The following is a 13,170-nucleotide window of genomic DNA, read 5'->3' as shown; positions in this document are numbered from 1 at the left end:
ACACAGTGCCAGTATTATAAAATAAATCATTCATTTGCTATTGGCGCAATGGAGATTATTCTCTGCATGATTGAATGATATGAGAAATCACATGGGTGGCAGCTTTATCTGACTTTTTTTTCAGCTGCTGATTGTATTTTATCATCCATCTATTAACAGAATAAAAGAGGAAATAGAAGGAGTAATTTGATTATCAGTGTTGTTTGCAATATAATAATATAACTGGTACAACTTGGGCATTAACCAATCAGAACTGACCTTGTTAGTATTCATTGTAACATCGTATATATTGCATGTAGGCTCTTTGCAATATGCAATATACATATAATTTTTAAAATACGTATTTTTGCTTTTGTCCCAAACATTGCATGGGTCATACATACACTAAAAATTTGTTGGTTGCTTTTCTGAAATTCAGATTTAACTGAGCATCCTATATTTTATCTGGCAACCCTACGAACTGAAAATATTAACCTTGTTAATTTGGAGAATATAAAAAAGTCTGTGTTTAAGAGGAGATTGCTTTAAAACTATGATTGAATACGATTGGAACTAAAGTCTAAAATAAGACTTTATTTTTCCTCTGGAGAGGAAGGAAAGGAAGAGTTATAGGTAAATAAGTGAAGAATTAGAATTATGTATCACAATATATGAAGGATAAAATATTCTAGAAAGAACTGAAGGTGAGTTGGTGGGATTAAACGAGTTTTTAAGATAAAAAAAGAACCTGAAGAAATAGTAAGATTTTAAGTGTGGAAACGAGAAGGAAATTAACTGTGATTAATGAAAATGAAAAGTCTATGAAAATAAAACTTTGAATTAAATTGTAGTATTTGCAAAGTGGAGTTGTGAAGATGGAGTACAGTGTTAGGGAAACATGGGAATCTTAAAAGTTTGTGTTCTCTACAAGTTTAGTAGCATATTTAAAATTAAGTGGTGAATAGCACTTGATACTCTCTTGAATTTATATATTTCTCATTTGATTCAGATAGTTTAACTTTTTTTTTTTTTTTTGTCTGCAACCTGGTTCTTTGCTTATAGTGTTTAGTTTTGTAGTAAGCCTTGAGGTGTGAGATTAGAAGTAACCTGGTTGCTGTTTTCACAGGTTAGAGATTTTTTTTTTTTATTATTCTGAATGTAGTTCAGTTGCAGGTAGGTAAGGATATTTACTAGCTTTTAGAAGTGATGTCAGTCATAAGTCAGATTATCTTCTATAGAATTTAATTGAGGTATAGATGTTACATTTTAAAAAAATATTTAGCATTTTTAAGAAAGATTTTATTTATTTGAGAGAGAGAAAGAGAACACGACTGGGGAGAGAGACAGAGGGAGAAGCAGACTCCATGCTGAGCAGGGAGCCCAATGTGGGACTCGATCTTGGGACTCTGGGATCATGATCTGAGCTGAAGGCAGATGCTTAACTGACTGAGCCACCCAGGTGCCCCTAGATGTTACATTTTAAGACAAAATTATTCAGTAGAATATAAAAGTTCTGTATTAGTATATTAAATTAAAATATTTGACAGAACATATATATTGACATTAGTGAGAATTAACATGTATTTATGGGCATAGCAAACTGTTTTGAATATTTACGGTATGCTTGTTACTTGGGGTATATCCGTGGACATAATAAATGTCCCTATCTTTATGGAGTTAGTGAGGAAATATAATTACCATAATAAATAAGTACATTGTAAGTAAATTGTATATATGCACTTTATAGAGATAGATACCAAGATAGGATAAGCAAATCACAAAGTGCAAAGAGGAGAGAGCTACAGTTATAAATGTAGTGGTCAAGGTACGCATCACGGGAAAGGTGATAACTGAACAGACTTAAAGGAGATTAAGCACTGGCAGTGCAGTTATCTGGTGGCAGGGAAAAGAGCCAGACAAAAGTCTTAATATGGGAGCTACTTAGAGAGTTCAGGCAGCAACAGGGAGGCCCCTGTGACTTTCACGGAATACATAAGAGGGAAGCATGAAATCGTTGGGATAGTTGGGGGGAGAGACAGATCATGTAGAATGTTATAGATCTTTTGAGAGTCATGGGAATCTTTGAGCATGCTTTGACATATTTTAAAGGAGTCACTATGCCTACTTTGTTAAGAATATACTGGGATTGGGAGGAAGAGTAGAAACAGGGCTTGAGTGAGGATGAGATCATCAAGGGAATGAATTCTAGGTGGAGAAGAGGACCAAGAACTGAGCCTGAAGCACTATATCACTAGGAGGTCGGGGAAAAGAGGAGAAACTAGCTGAGGAGGCTGAAAAGGAGTGGCCAGTGAGGTAGAAAATGGAGAGTGTGGTGTCTTTGAAGGCAAGGGAAGAGACTATGAGGAGGAAGGATTGATTAGCAGTGTCAAACGCTAGTGATTAACCAGGTCAAGGAAAATTAGGACTGAGAAGCAGCCAGGGATTTAGCAGGAAGAAGTTGAGTTTAATAAAAACAGTTTTGCTAGAGTGATGTTTTTAAAAGCTTACTTGGAGTTAGCTGAAGAGAAAGTGGAGAGGTGCAGGGAGGGGCAAGGAAGAAAAGGGGTAGTAAAGAAGTGGGGTGATAGCTTGAAGGGGTAGCAGTGAGGTCAGGAGAAATTTTTCTTTTTCTTTTTTTGTAAGTGGGGAAAAATAACATCATGTTTTTGTGCTGATGGGAATTCTCTAGTAAGACCAGAAAGTAGTGATGTAGGAAAGAGATGGGAGAACTGCTAGAATGTTGTGGGATCTGCGCCAGGAGAACAAATAGAGTTTATTGATAGCAGGCAACAGCCGATTGCTTAGGAGGGGCCGAGGACCTAGATGCTAAGAATGGTTTTGCATTTTTAATGGGCTGTAGAAAAGAACCGAAGAAGGATGTTTTAGATCAATGTGGTACACAAAGCCTAAAATATTTACTGTCTGGCCCTTTACAGAAATAGTTTGCTGGGCCCTAATTTATGGTAAGTTGGTGGAAAGCAGTGTGTTGGGTGCAGATGTGGTAGGTTGATTGTGTTTCCTCATTTATGTCATACACATGTATTTTATAATTCCAAGGTAGGAAATAAGTTAAACAAAATATAGAAGACAATTTTTGGTAACCCTTTCTTTGTGTGTGTGTGTGTGTGTGTGTGTGTGTGTGTGTGTGTGTGAAGGGAGCTCTCTTACCTTTCTTGATGAAGGAAGAAAGAGATGAGGGGAAATAATTGATAATGAGCTTCTTAAACAATGATCTAGCCAATTCTTAGCTGGGTGCTTCCCTTTGTATGTTTTGGCAAATTGGGGAACTTTTGAGTGTAGAGTGTGACGGTGGAGTTCTGTTGGATAAGCATTTGAGATTCATAGTTTGGAACTTCTGTTTTCACATAAATATTTTTAGAACAAATATTAATTTTCTTTTTTTATCCTGTAATCCAGTAAGTACTTTATTTTTACAGAAGCTTCTTTCTTACTAGATTCATTTTATTTCAGAAAGTGATCTATGGACGTGTTATATTTGGCATAGGAAATGCATACTTCTTAGTTAATTTATATAATGCTAGGCTTAGTCTGTGTAAAAGAATACAAGTGAATACATAAAGCGAATGGCTGTTGTAAAAATGGAGAGAATTTTCATCTATTTTGAAAAGAAAAAGCTGGCTTAAAAAAAAAATTGAAAATGCAGAATAACTCCCTTACTATCTAGGCTAATCAGTTGGTTGAAATTGTTAAAGATAATTGAACAAATTAATTCTAGTAATAAATAGCCTAGTCAAATTAATGTATATTACACATTTAGGTGATTGAATTCTAATTTAGAGTAGGTATGTCTTGAATGAGTCTTTATTAAAAATTTCTAATATGGTACATAAAATTATGAGATTATTATAATTATTTTTGAATTTAATGAATATTTGAATATAAGTGAGGAAAGCATATGCAAATTAAAAAACCAAAAATGAATCTTAGCTTATAAAGCATTTTTCTTTTTTTTTTGCTTGTAGTTACAATTTGGAAAGTAGTATATGGAATGTAGGAAGTCTATCAAGGGGTCCTCTCCAGAGATATGGACACTCTCTTGCTTTATATCAGGTATGGATCATGCTTTTCAAATTCTAATCATTGGTGTTTTTTTTTTTTTTTTTGAGTTTACCTTTGAGGAAAAAAATACTAAATCTCAGTTTTATTTCAGGTACTTAATGAGAACAATAGATCATAGATCACAATAAGTTGAGATGTCACAAGCTCATATAATATTTTAGTAAAAAAATAGATCTTAGTCCAGTTTTCCATTGAACATAAGAAGAAATGGAGATTGAGTTTTTGTCCATGGCTCATAGCTTTATACCTAGTCATCAGGTTAATCAGTTTTTTTTTTAAAGATTTTATTTATTTATTTGAAAGAGAGAAAATGGGTCAGAGAGAGAGCAGCGGGAGGGATAGAAAGAGGGAGAAGCAGACTCCCCTTCTGAGCAGGGAACATGCTGTGGGGCTCAATCCCAGGACCCTGGGATCATGACCAGCTGAAGGCAGTTGCTTAACTGACTGAGCCACCCAGGTACCCCTTAGGTTAATCAGTTTTTAAAAATTATAGTAAAGTACACATAACATAAAATTTACCATTTTAACCATTTTTAAATGTAGTTTCAGTGACATTAAGTATATTCAAATTGTTGTATTACCATTACCACCATTATTTCCAGACCTTTTCTCATCTTACAAAAATGACGCTCTATACCCATTACACAGTAACTCCCCATCTCCTTCCCCAGCCCCTGGCAACTACCATTCTATTCTCTGTCTCTGTAATTTGACTACTCCAGGTACCTCATATAAGTGGAATCATACAGTATTTGTGTATTGACTGGCTTATTTCATTTAGCATAATGCCTGCAAGGTTCATCCATGTAGTATATGCTAGAATATTGTTCCCTCTATGGACTCTGGGAAACAAACTGAGGGCTTCAGAGGGGAGGGGGGTGGGGCATTGGGATAGGCAGGTGATGGATATTAAGGAGGGCATATATTGCATGGTGCGCTGGGTGTTATACGCAAGTAATGAATCATGGAACTTTACATCAAAAACTAGGGATGTACTGTATGGTGACTAACATAACATAATAAAAAATTATTATAAAAAAATAAATTCAAAGGACCCACAATTAAAAAAAAAATAAAATAAATAAAACGAGATACAACTCCACACCTGTTAGAATGGTGACAATCCCGACTGCTGACAACAGCAAATGCTGGCCAGCATGTGGAGCAGCAGGAGTGTTAGCTGTCGCTGGGGCGGGGGTGCAGGAGGGAGCACAGGGCAGCCACTTGAGAAGACAACTTGGCAGCAGCTTAGGAAACTAAACCTCCTCTTGCAATAGGATCCAGCAATTACCCTCCTTGAAATTTCTCCCAAAAGGAGTTGAAAATGTATGTCCACACAAAACCTGCACGTGGATGCGGTAACAGCTTTATCCGTAACTGCCGAAGCTTGTATGTCATCACGGCGTCCTTCACTAGGTGTGGTCCATCCAGACCATGGCATATTACTCAGTGCTAAAAAGCCTCAGAGCTATCAAGCCATGAAGAGACACAGAGGAATCTTGTGTATGTCTAAGTGAAAGGAGCCCATCTGAAAAGCCATTGTATGACGAACTAAGGCATCCTGGGAAAGGCAAAACTATGGAATCAGTTAAAGGATCAGTGGTTGCCAGGGGGTCAGGTGGAGTAGGGATGAATGAGTGGAGGTCAGAGGATTTTCAGGGTAGTGAAAATACTCTGTATGGTACCGTGATGAGGTATACAGGTCACTCTACTCTTGTTCAAATCACAGAATGGCCAACACCAGGAGTGAACGCTAATGTCACCTTACACCTTTGAGTCATTATGATGTGTCAGTATGGGTTCATCAATTATAACACATGTACCATTCTAGGGGGATGTCAACAATGGGGGAAGCCATGCAAATGTGGGGTAGAAACTACATGGGAAATCTCTATACCTTCCCTTCAATTTCACTATGAAACTTAACATTCTTTAAAATAATTTCTTTTAAAACATTAAAGAACTGATCAAGACTTATGTAGGGTAATACCTCAAGTCCCCATTTCACTATGATCCTATACATATGTCAAGTTCTTAAATCAGGTATCCTAACAAGAGGCTTTAAATACAATGAAAATAAAGATAATTTTTTAAAAAATTAAGGTCCCTGATTATGTTACTACGTTTATCTAGGAACTTTGCATTTAAGAATCAACACTTTCATGAACCATTTTTTTTTCTAATTTGCTTTTTTCAGTTTTCACATTTTTAAAGCCTGAATAATATTCCATTGTATGGATATACCGAATTTTGTTTATCCATTCATCCGTTGATAGACCCCTGGGTTGCTTTCATCTTTTTGACTCTTGTGAATGATGCTGTTGTGAACATGGGTATATAACTATCTATTTAAGTCTCTGCTCTACATTTTTTGGGTAGATAGCTAGAAGAGGAGTTGCTGGACTATATCATAATTCTATTTTTAATTTTTTGAGGAATTGCCATATTGTTTTCCATAGCAGATGCACCATTTTACATTTTCATCAGCAGCACACAGAGTTCTAATTCTGCCACACTCTTGTCAACAGTTGTTGTTTCCTGTTTTTTTTTTTTTCTTCAGTAATAGCCACAATTTTACATTCCTACCAGTAGTGCACAAGGGTTCTTATTCCTCCACTTCTTTGTTAACACTTGTTATTTTTGTTTTGTTTTTGTTTTTTTATAATAGTCACCTTGTGTGAAATGGTATCTCATTGTCGTTTTGATTTGCTTTTCTTTAATGATTAGTAATGTTGAACATCTTTTCAAGTGCTAATTGGCTATTTGTATGCCTCCTCTAAAGAAACATTCAAGTCTTTTGCCCTTTTTAAAAATCAGGTTGTCTCTTTGTTGAGTTGTGAAGGTTCTTTATATATTCTAGATATTAACCCCTTATCAGATATATGATTTGCAAATATTTTCTCCCATTCTGTGGGCTGTCTTTTCACTCTGTTGATATGTTCTTTGATGCACAAAAGTTTTTAATTTTGGCATAGTCCAATTTATCTATTTTTTTTCTTTTGTTCTCTGGCTTTTGGTGTCATATCCAAGAAATCATTGCCAAATCCAATGTTATAAAGACCTTTCCCTATGTTTTCTTTTAAGAGTTTTAAAGTTTTAGCTTTTATATTTAGGTCTTTAATCCAGTTTGAGTTAATTTTTTTGTTTATGGTGCAGGGTAAGGTTTCACTTTCATTTTTTTGCATGTAGATGTTTTGTTTTCCCAGCACCATCTGTTGAAAAGACTGTCTTTTCTTCATTGAATGGTTTTGGTGTTCTTGTTGAAAATCATTTCACCACATGTGTGAGGGTTTATATCTGGGCTCTCTGTTCTTTTGATCTGTGTCTGTGTACCAGTACCAGTATGACACACTTTTGATTATTGTAGTTTTTTTTTTTTAAAGATTTTATTTATTTATTTGACATGGAGAGAGACAGCCAGCGAGAGAGGGAACACAAGCAGAGGGAGTGGAGAGGAAGAAGTAGGCTCCCAGCAGAGCAGGGAGCCCGATGTGGGGCTCGATCCCAGAACCCTGGGATCACCCCCTGAGCCCAAGGAAGACGCTTAATGACTGAACCACCCAGGCGCCCCTGATTATTATAGTTTTTTTTTTTTTAAAGATTTTATTTATTTATTTGACAGAGATAGAGACAGGCAGCGAGAGAGGGAACACAAGCAGGGGGAGTGGGAGAGGAAGAAGCAGGCTCATAGCGGAGGAGCCTGATGTGGGGCTTGATCCCAGAATGCCGGGATCACGCCCTGAGCTGAAGGCAGACACTTAAGGACTGTGCCACCCAGGCGCCCGATATAGTTTTGTAATAAATTTTGAAATGAGGAAGTAGGAGACTTCCAGCTTTGATCTTGTTTTTCAAGTTTGTTTTGCCTATTCAGGGTCACTTAAGAGTCCATATGAATTTTAGGCTAGATTTTTCTGTTTCTCCAATAATGTCATTGAGATTTTGATAGGAATTGTACTGTACTCAGTTACTCTTGTGTAATTCATGAATTTAGTGTGATTACAATGATAGGCTACTTAACTGGCTTTTATTTTGAATCAACAAAGATTCATATATTTTGTGGTCTGTGACTAGACCCTTCAAATAAAAACTTACATATTTTCTGTGCTTATTTAAGAAAATTTGGAAAATACAGGAACAATGTAAAGAATAAACTTCAACTCTTTTTTCTATACATATGCATGTTTTAAAGATTAAAAAAAACCTCTCTCTGTATATATGTTTGTGTATATATAAATGCTTTCTTTCTTGGTTTTTAGTCTTAGTGTTTTGATTTATTGCATTTTTTTGGTAACAGCTTTTGAGATGTAATTGACATACCATACAGTTCACTCATCTAAAGTGTGTGTTTGGAATGGTTTTTAGTTTAGTTAGAGTTGTGCAACAATCTTTTCAGATTTGTATAAAATCACAGTTGTATAATCCATTTTAGAACATTTTCATTACCTCACAAAGAAACTTGTACCCTTTATTACTCCAAACCTCCTCATCCTCCCAGCTTTAAGCAATCATGAATTTACTTCCTGTCTCTATAGATTTGTCTGTTCTGGACATTTCATATAAATGAAATTATGTACTATATGGTTTGTGACTAGCATGTTGTAGCATGTATTGAGATTTCATTTTTATGGCTAAATAATCTATTATGGGTATATTACATTTGCTTTATCCATTTCTCAGTTGATGGGCATTTGAGTTGTTTTCACCTTTTGGCTATTATGATAATGCTGCTGTGAACATTCGTGTATGTTTTTGTGTGGACATGTGCTTATATTTCTCTTGGGTATATAAGTAGGATTGAAATCGCTGGGTCAAATGGTAACTCTATATTTAACTTTTTGAGGAACTGCCAGACTGTTTTCCAGAGTAGCTGCATCATTTTACATTTCTACCAGCCATATATGAAGTTTCCAGTTATTCGACATCCTTGCCAACACTGGTTATTTGATATCCGTTTGATTATAGCCATCCCTGGTGAAGTGGTATCACATTTTGTTTTGATTTGCATTTCCCTGTTGACTAATGATGTGAGTCATCTTTTCATGTGCTTATTGCCTATTTGTATTTTCTTTGGAGAAATGTGTCTATTCAAGTCCTCTTCTCAGTTTATATTTTTAAATTTATTTTTATTTTATATGTTTTGAAGATTTTGTTTATTTATTTGAGAGACAGAGCTTGAGTGGTGGGGAGGGGAGGGGCAGAGGGAAAGGAGGAAACAGACTCCCTGCTGAGCAGGAGCCTGAGGGGGTATGTGGGAGGCGGGGAGGGCTGGATCCCAGGGTCTTGGGATCATGACCTAAGCTGAAGGCAGATGCTTTACTGACTGAGCCCCGCAGGTACTCCCCCTTCCCATTTTTTAATTGGGTTATTGTCTTTTTACTATTGAGAAGTAGGAGTTATTTATGTATTCTAGATATGAGTCCCTTATCAGATACATGGTTTACAAATATTTTTTTTCCCATTCTGTGAACTTTCTTGATAGTGTCTTTTGAAGCACAAAAGTTTTTTAATTTTGATGAAATCCAGTTTATTATTGTTTTTCTTTTGTTGCTTGTGTTTTGGTGTCATTTAAGAATCCTTTGCCAAATCCAGTGTTATGAAGGTTTACCTCATGTTTCTTTCAAGAATTTTATAGTTTGGCTCTTATATTTAGGTCTTTGATCCATTTTGAGTTAAGTTCTGTACATGGTATGCAGTAAGGGTTTAAGTTCATTCTTTTGCATGTTGACTATCTAGTTTTCTTTATACCATTTATTGAAGAGGCTATTCTTTTTCCCCTGAATAGTCTTTGCTCTCTTGTGAAGTGGCAGTTGGCCCTAGATATATGGATTTATTTCTGGACTCTCAGTTCTATTGATTTATATGCCTGTAGTATTTTTGATTATTTTTGATTATTTTGATTATTTTTCCTTTATAGTAAGTTTTGAAATCGAATAGTGTGAGTCCTCCAATTACATTCTTCTTTTTCAAGATTGTTTAGATATTCTTGGTTCTTTGCAATTCCATGTGAATTTTGGAACCAACTTGTCAATTTCTACAAAGAAGCTCTCCAAGAGATTGCCTTGAATCTGTAGATCAATTTGGAGACTACTGCCATCTTAACTATATTAAGTCGTTTGACCTGTGAACACGGGATGTCTTTCTGTTCATTCAGATCTTTTAAAATTTCTTTCAACAATGCTTTGTAGCTTTCAGAGTTAAAGTTTGTAATTTCTTTTGTTAAATTTATTTCTAAGTATCATTTTCTTTTTGATGCTTTTGTGAATGGAATTGTTTACTTAGTTTCATTTTTGGATTGTTTATTTTAAGTGTATAGAAATATAATAGTTTTTTTATACATTGATTTTGTATTCTGCAATGTTACTGAATTCAGTTATTAGATCTAATTGTCTTTTATATTTCTTAGGATTGTCTATGTACAAGTTCATATCATCTATGGCTAGAAAAATATTACTTATTTTCCAATCTGGATGCCTTTCTTCAGTTTTTGCTTTTTTGCTTTGACTAAAACTTCCAATACAATGTTGAACATAAGTGGTAAAAGTGGGCATCTTTGTCTTGTTCCTGATCTTAATGGGAAAGCATCAGTCTTTCACTGTTAAGTGTAATATTAGCTGTGTGTTTTTCTTAGGTGCTCTTTATTAGGTTGATGGAATTCCTTTCTATTCCAAGGGTAGTGATGATGTATGTCATTTATGTATTACTCATTTCAGTCATATGTAATTGAAATTCTTTGTATAATTTATAAGTGTTATAAAGTATCTGCCCATAGCCGTGAAAAATGGTAATATAAATGTACTCCACATAGTGTACCAATGTGGTCTACCTTTTTGGTGGACAGTGCTTGATGAAAAAAGTGAATGAGAATAGCACAAAGTAGTACACATAGATGGTAAAATTTAAGTGTATGAAGTAGGGACTCAACAACTAAGATAATTAAAAACGTGGTCAATTTAACTATATTAATATAGCTGTTTTAAATAAAGTCTCTTAAAGTAGCTTTTTGAAAGCATGGATTTTTTTCCCCTTCTTGTAAGTAAAAGCATTAATTCCCATTTGACTTTCTATAAATAAAAACTATGCCTTATGCATGTTGTGAGTGATTACTAGAGTTTAACATTTAAATTAAACCTTTATTTTTAATTATATTGCTAAGATATAACTATTTTGCTATTAATATATGTTTTTTTAATTTACAGGAAAACATCTTTATGTATGGAGGCAGAGTTGAAACAAATGATGGCAATGTCACAGATGAATTATGGATTTTTAACATACATAGTCAGTCATGGAGTACAAAGACTCCTACTGTTCTTGGACATGGTCAGCAGTATGCTGTGGAGGGACATTCAGCACACATTATGGAGTTGGATAGTAGAGATGTTGTCATGATCATAATATTTGGATATTCTGCAATATATGGTTATACGAGCAGCATACAGGAATACCATATCTGTGAGTTACTTTGAAAATTAGCTATATACTCTTTTCTTTATTAGTTGAGAATATTTGTATCTTTAATAAAATCTTCATATGAATTTAGTCAGATGATGAGTTATTTGAAATCAGAAGTATGAGCTAAGAATTAATACTTTTTGATATAAACCTTTTGATTTTGTGTTAGGTTTTGTCCTTTAATATTTATCTTCTTAGCTAAAAGTGGGGAAATGTTACATACCAGTTACACATTTTTCAAGAATTGAGAATATTTATAAATATGAGAAATTCCAACAGATGGTGCTATTTCTTTGGATTTTACTTACGAACCAAGAATTGAAACTAACCTAGTCTCTTTACTATGCTCTCCATGATTGCAGGATTTTCATTTTTCAGGGTTCTGTTTCTAATCTAACTGTAAGATCTCTATATGTGTATTATTCTTTTAAAGTAAGCTTCCTGAAGATAGTCTGTTGGCTTTTTTAAGAGATTAGTATCTGGTGGGTGAAGGTGACTGATATGATCCGATCTGCATATGACTTTTTGTACTATACTCTTCTTTGTTTTTCTGGTACTTTTTCTTTTTTTTGAATTCTTTATGACATTTTCAAACACAAGATTTTTAAAAAAATTTGTCTACACATACCATATGGTCCCTATTTAGATTGAAGACCATATTCTATTTCTGACTCTGGCCAGTATTATCTCAAGTTTTTGGCTCCTTTGTGTACAGACAGCTATATCCAACTCTTTAGAGTCCTTGTGTAGTCTTAATGAGCAATCTCACTTGCAGAGCAGCAAGAGTCCTTGATGTGCTCAGAAGGCTCCCTTTCTACCCCTGCAGTCCTTTCAAGTGATCAGTTTTCTTTTCAAAATCCCCGTTGCAGCTGAGTGGAAAGTGGGATATGTATTCTTCTTACTTCTTATTGCCATTTTACACTATTTCCATTCTTCCTCCTTAAAAGCACTCACCTTTGAATCTTACATCATTAGACTGTGTCATCTATTACTTCTTCACTCTTCTATTGCCCTCAGATATTCCTTGAAAAATATACCTTCTGGTTCACTATCATTCTGTCCCACAGAATACATTATATTAAAATACATTACAAAACAATATATTAGGCAAATATTTTTCTGATTTCACTATCCCCTAAATAGTTCTTCTTCTACTTGGATTCTTATTTATTTATTATATTTTTTAAATCTCTCTTCAGGGATCTTGTTTTCCATCCTATTTGAGTCACTCTCTCCCGTTGTCATACTGTTGACCTTGTGTACCTCAGTGAATCCCATAATTTCCATTTCGGATATCTTACTCTTTGAGTGCCACTGATCTTTCCAGCTTACTTCTTCTAGTACCCCAACTCTGACAGTTCACCAGCCTTCCTAGAGGTGTAAGTCCATTGGGCCTCCTATCAGTTTTTCACTATCACTCCCTTATCTGTACTTCTAACTTTACCCAGCGTGAAGTTCATAATCAGCAGTCTTTCCTCCAACTCTCCCATGTTGACCATTTCATGCATTTTCCTCTCTTCAAATTTCCAGCACTTCTTTCTCCATGATTACTCTCAGCTGATGACCTTATTTCTTATTTTACTAGGAAGACAGAACAAATCTAAAGAGAACTCCTGCTGATGGGAGCATTTTGGAGTGTAATGGTTAATTAGCAATGCT

General features: G+C 34.9%; 1 protein-coding gene across 7 annotated transcripts in view; it reads left to right on the top strand.

Moving 5' to 3' along the window:
• ATRNL1 (attractin like 1) overlaps positions 1–13,170 on the top strand; it is a 746,554-nt gene that overhangs the window by 53,265 nt on the left and 680,119 nt on the right. For all 7 annotated transcript variants that reach the window (XM_026494203.4, XM_026494204.4, XM_057308391.1 and 4 more), the window contains exons 7-8: positions 3,963–4,050; positions 11,256–11,511. In XM_026494203.4, the coding sequence (XP_026349988.2) occupies positions 3,963–4,050; positions 11,256–11,511 (344 nt within the window). The remainder of the gene's footprint in view (positions 1–3,962; positions 4,051–11,255; positions 11,512–13,170) is intronic.

Source organism: Ursus arctos, unplaced genomic scaffold, assembly GCF_023065955.2.
Source record: "Ursus arctos isolate Adak ecotype North America unplaced genomic scaffold, UrsArc2.0 scaffold_7, whole genome shotgun sequence".
Classification (NCBI taxonomy): domain Eukaryota; kingdom Metazoa; phylum Chordata; class Mammalia; order Carnivora; family Ursidae; genus Ursus; species Ursus arctos.
The sequence above is the reverse complement of the archived record's forward strand: the minus strand, read 5'-3'. Positions and strand labels throughout refer to the sequence as shown.